The sequence below is a fragment of the Rattus rattus genome, chromosome 6, assembly GCF_011064425.1.
Source record: "Rattus rattus isolate New Zealand chromosome 6, Rrattus_CSIRO_v1, whole genome shotgun sequence".
Lineage (NCBI taxonomy): Eukaryota > Metazoa > Chordata > Mammalia > Rodentia > Muridae > Rattus > Rattus rattus.
This window is the reverse complement of record NC_046159.1, coordinates 158,437,305-158,442,899: the sequence shown is the minus strand read 5'-3', so window position 1 is coordinate 158,442,899 and position 5,595 is coordinate 158,437,305. Positions and strand designations below refer to the sequence as shown.

The 5,595-nt window shown below is 41.1% G+C and overlaps 1 protein-coding gene across 1 annotated transcript; it reads right to left on the bottom strand.

Moving 5' to 3' along the window:
* Positions 1–200: 200 nt before the first annotated feature.
* On the bottom strand, positions 201–4,825 carry Il6 (interleukin 6). The gene is made up of 5 exons (XM_032905335.1): positions 4,749–4,825; positions 4,402–4,586; positions 2,971–3,084; positions 1,945–2,094; positions 201–713 (listed from the first exon to the last, which is right to left on the bottom strand). Exons 1-5 carry the CDS (start codon positions 4,765–4,767, stop codon positions 546–548), a joined length of 636 nt encoding a protein of 211 aa, XP_032761226.1. The 5' UTR covers positions 4,768–4,825; the 3' UTR covers positions 201–545.
* Between the last annotated feature and the right edge of the window lie 770 nt (positions 4,826–5,595).

Below are 5,595 nucleotides of genomic sequence, written 5' to 3'. Positions count from 1 at the left end.
GGGTAGGGAAATGTCAGGGTGGAGAGGTGGAAGGGAGTGGGTGGGTAGAAGCGGAGCACCATCATAGGGGGAAGTGGGAGTGGGGGACTAGGGGATGAGGTTGGGATATCGGGTTTCTGGATGGGAAATCGAGAAATGGGATAACATTTAAAATGTAAATAAAACAGAATTTAAAAAATACATCACAAAGATTTTTTTTTAAAAATTTAAATTAGCAATTCATTGAGGTAAACTTATACATTGCAAGAAACCATCTGGCTAGGTAAGAGAATATTCATATCAAATAGATTTTTATATTATCATTTCAAAACTATAACATAATATTTCAAGTGACACTTCATAAAAAGTATAAATATCAATCATAAATTAACTTATAGTTTACTTATTTAAATTATCAATAAATTAAAAATAATTAAAATAGTGTTTCAACATTCATTTTGCCAGTTCTTCGTAGAGAACAACATAATTCAGATACCCATCGACAGGATATATTTTCTGACCACAGTGAGGAATGTCCACAAACTGATATGCTTAGGCATAGCACACTAGGTTTGCCGAGTAGACCTCATAGTGACCTTTAGAAATTCTTCAAGTGCTTTCAAGATGAGTTGGATGGTCTTGGTCCTTAGCCACTCCTTCTGTGACTCTACCTTCTCCATTAGGAGAGCATTGGAAGTTGGGGTAGGAAGGACTATTTTATATGAGTCTTTTATCTAAAGGAGGAAAAAAGAAAGACTGGTTAAATATTGCACAATTTTTTCCTTGTGGAGTGCTCTGGGCTATGGGAAGTTCTAATTTAGAATGAATGAGATTAACTAGGTCAATCTGCTTTGATTCACCCAAGTTAGAGGAGGTAGGTACTTTTGCTCCAAGCTTACCATGAGAGAAACCCATGCTTAACAACTCCATTCTTTTTTTTTTTTTCAAGGAGATTAGTATTAGTTTTCCAATAGCAACAGAATCCTAACTTTGCTGTTCTGTCTGCCACTAGAGAGTAAGCATCCAAAGCACCATCTTATTCATCTGTTATCCAAATATCCATGTTAACATACAGTATTGCTACCAGATAACAGAAGAGGGATCTAAATCAAATGCATTCCTTCACCTTTTCCATTCAGACTTTGTTGAGAGTTTCTTAATGTGGTAGCATGAAGAATGATGGAAACACTCTACCATGGACCCACTGGCATGGGGAAGACTAACTGGAAGGCTTGCCCCATGACTTAGGAGCCTGAATAAAATAGCAGGACCATAAACAAGCAGCTGTTTACAAAAATGAATCTCAGTTCCCTTCCTAGACCTTCTAAGTCAGACTCTGCTGGAACAAGACCCTGGGTGATTTCTGTACACATTAAACTGGAAAATGCTCTGGTTTGAGGCAAGAAACTACAAGTGGCAGAAGCAGCCTTAGCATGAGGGTTTTATTCCAGGCCCTCTTATTGCATCTGGCTTGACTCATCCACTGATGAGCCATCAGTCCTCCATATCTACTATTTAATGGCTAGTGGTAGCCAGAAGCCCTTGATCCCTTCCTTTCCTGACATTTTAGCTTTTGGCTACTTCTCTGCATTAGGTCTGTGGTAACAAAAATGTCACTTGCCAGGGATTAAATATTAAAGTCACTTTTGTGCTCTATGTTCTCATAATGGATGACTGTGTAGGGTTGGATATGCTTCCTTTTGTCTGTTAAGGCTTTCTTATCTCTTAAGCAATTAATAACATTCTATTTAATACAGTTTAAAGCAAGTATTGACGGTCTTTGCAAAAGAGAGGCCCAAACAAAACCCCAAAGTAAAACAAAGCAAGGCCTTACAGTCAAAGAACTGTTGCTCAGACTCTCCCTTCTGAGCAGCCATCTGGAAAAAGTGCTGCTACCCTGAGATGCTGGGTGTTGTCTCCTAGCATCTCTTCCCTACACTGCATGAGAGATGGGGAAGCACTCACCTCTTGTTTGAAGATATGAACTAGGGTTTCAGTATTGCTCTGAATGACTCTGACTTTGTCTTTCTTGTTATCTTGTAAGTTGTTCTTCACAAACTCCAGGTAGAAACGGAACTCCAGAAGACCAGAGCAGATTTTCAATAGGCACATTTCCTATAAGTAAAATGGAAGGCGATATCAGTTCTTTCTAGGAGATAGACTCGATTTGAGAATGAGATTCCTGCTGTTCGGCATCTTCTACAGAATTGGGCAATAGGCAGCATCAGCTGACCTCCTTCAATTATCTGGACAAGTAGAGAAAGGCACCACTTAATATTTCCCCCTGGGTCCCAGAGTGTGGCAGTGAGAATCTACTTCTGACCCCAGACTCCTTGCCTTCTACCCACCAGTGCACTTCCTGTACTCTTGTTCTTATCTGGGCTGACCTGAGACCTGCTTTTAAGAAATAAGAAACCCATGCAGATTATCTCACTGGCTGGAAGGAGAGGGGTATGAAGAGTGTCCTCAGTAGGGAGAGTAGGCCTGAATCCTTCCAGGGGCAACCAGAGAAGAGAATGGCTCATAAACTACTGTACTAGACATGAACTAGCTAAACTTGCTAAACATTTAACAGTTCAACAGTTTAACTTTACCTGTTCAAAGAAATTGCTTTTTAATTAAAGCTGTAAGTTACTTTCCTCAAGACATTTACATAACATTTTTTATAACTGCTTTTTCATTTTTTGAGACAAAAAAAAATGTTTTTTAATCATCTAACACCTCAAAGCCAAGAGGAGAACAAAGACTTGAAACATTTGGCTCCTGATGAACATAGATTGAGTGATGTAAACTTTCCCTCACCCTAGCAGCCACTGAGGTGCCTCTCAATCTCCTTTTGTATACAAGCTCCTGTAGGCCAGTTACATCCAAGTGGTGTTGGATGTACTTTCCCATCTTTGTCACCTGACTGAGACTGTATATATGCAGGTATCAATGCAAGAGAGAACATTGGCTGAAGAATTGCTGGAAGTAAATATGACAAGTTCCTACCTGGTTATATCCAGTTTGGAAGCATCCATCATTTCTTTGTATTTCTGGAAGTTTCAGATTGTTTTCTGACAGTGCATCATCGCTGTTCATACAATCAGAATTGCCATTGCACAACTGCAAAAGATTACCAGAATGATCACTTAAGTACTCCTACAACAAACACCACTAGAGGGCCAAGTCATGCCCTTATAGCCAGGACACATAAGAAAAGGGAAGCTACACCTTCTTAGAACCTTACTAAGCAGCCCAATAAATAAAAAGGGTCCCTTAGGCTCAGTCCCAGGCTCTCTTTTGACTACAAGCTTTGTACTCTTACTTAGGTATTGCCTATGTTTAAATAAAGACTTATTGAAGTCCCTCTTATACATTTATTTCAAAGATTCAATGATAAAACTGCCCAGCATAGAGTAGGAGCTTAGTAAAGGACAGAAATTGTGATGATATTTTGGGGCAAATAAATTTAAGTCAGAGAATATTCCATCTGGAAGGGTCTGTGCCATCATCTCTAACTCCATAATTAGAGTACTAAATAAATTGGGAATCTTCCCAAGATTAAAAAGTTGATTCTGCACACCCAGACCTAGAGAATAGGCTATTAATCTTGACTGTGTTTTTTTTTTCTTTCTGTCAAGCGGAGTCAAAATACTTTGCATTTAAAGATGTGAGATATTTTAATCTAGGTAGGGTTGGTTGGTTGGTTGGTTGGTTGGTTGGTTGGTTGGTTGGTTGGTTGGTTGGTTTTGGGTTTTTTGTTTTCTTATTTTGTTTTGTTTTGTTTTTGAGAAAGGATCTCCCAATGTAGTCCTGGGTATCCTGGAACTCAATATGTAGACTGAGCTTTCCTCTAACTCACAAAGATCTTCCTGCTTGTGCCTCCCAAGTGCTGGGAGGTATCCACCATTATGCCCAGCCTTATCTATTTTTTTTTATGTTAGTACTTTATTAGGCTCTATACAATATGCATCTTAGCTGGGCTGACCCTGGAGCATCCTGATTACACACACACACACACACACACACACACACACACACACACACACACACACACAGAGCTTACTACATTCAGCCAAAAAGCACTTTCTGGTCCTTGCAGAGTTCAAAGGACAAATGAAGGCCAAGAGATCTTACTCTTTGATAAAGAAAAAGGAATCCCTACCCAAGAAACAACAACTAAATTGGAACTGAGAATGGTCCACTGTGAATTTTCTAGAAATGCAGTTCACATTCTGTATCTTCCAGACAGGGAAGGAACCACACACACACAACTCCCACCCAAAACCAGCAAACAGAAGAGAGAGAATACAAGTCTAGTCTGATCTTTAGCTTCAAATCCAAAGGGCTCTAGAACCCAGCAGAGAATTCCCAATTCAGGAGCAAAGTGAATGAATGGATGCCCACATTGGGCCTTCATCACTTTCACAGCCTACCCACCTCTTTTCTCATTTCCAAGATCTCCCTGAGAACATATGTAATTAAGCCTCCGACTTGTGAAGTAGTATATACTGGTCTGTTGTGGGTGGTATCCTCTGTGAAGTCTCCTCTCCGGACTTGTGAAGTAGGGAAGGCAGTGGCTGTCAACAACATCAGTCCCAAGAAGGCAACTGGCTGGAAGTCTCCTGCGTGGAGGAAAGGGAAAGAAGCAAATGAGAAAATAGCCCAGCGGGGCGCCTGATGCTGGCTGCTGGCTGCTAGCCAACCCACTTGGCTGGCTCCCTGCCTCACACTCCTCTCACAGTCTCAATAGCTCCGCCAGAGGGCGAGAAACTGCCTTCACTTACTTGCGGAGAGGAACTTCATAGCTGTTCCTGGAGGGCAGATGGAGTTGACTTTCGTTCCTGGTGGGCTCGAGACAGAATGAGCTACAGACATCCCCAGTCTCATATTTATTGGGAGTCGACTCTCTACTTTTGAGACTCATGGGAAAATCCCACATTTGATAAAAATCTTTGTTGGAGGGTGGGGGTGGGGCCAGAGTGGGTGGGGCTGATTGGAAACCTTATTAAGATTGCACAATGTGACGTCATTTAGCATCCAAAGAATCACAGCTAGGAGGGGGAAAGTGTGTTTAAGTCATCCTTGAGGCTATCCTTAAGAAGCCTGATCACTCTTTTTCTTTCTTTAAAAGTGACTCAGCACTTGAGCACTTGATAGGGGGAAAAACTGAAATGCACAATGTTTTATAAGGAGAAAGTGAAGCTAAAGCTGATGTTATTTAAACACATGTGCGCACACACAAACACTCATGAATTAATAAGAGGCCAGGATTTACTCTTCTAATTTTTTCATGTCTGTGAGAATCTAAAGATGTTCTGACCTAAGTTTCTTCAGATCATACAAAGACACACACTCCCACTCCCACTCCACCCCCAGCACCCGACCTGGAGTCACACAGACAGAAGTGATGCCTGTTGCATATTGCTTGTTCTTCCTGCATGTTATCAGGACCAGCTGCTTCTAATGGTTTGTTCACCTCCAAATGTTGTGCAGTTGTTTCCAGGAGTTGCCAGGTGGGCTACTATGGAGTGAAGAACAGAAATACCTTCTGTCATCAAGCACTCCTGCCTTCCTCTCAAGTCCAAGTCCACTTTCTGATTTCTCCCTAGTGGTCTCTTGGCCATCTTACTA

Excerpts from the sequence above, each read along its gene's own strand:
- Il6 (XM_032905335.1), bottom strand. Across the intron at positions 3,085-4,401 it reads TCTTGGAAATGAGAAAAGAG|TTGTGCAATGGCAATTCTGA; the intron begins GTGGGTAGGCTG and ends AATCTTTTGCAG. Across the intron at positions 2,095-2,970 it reads TCCAAACTGGATATAACCAG|GAAATGTGCCTATTGAAAAT; the intron begins GTAGGAACTTGT and ends TTTTACTTATAG.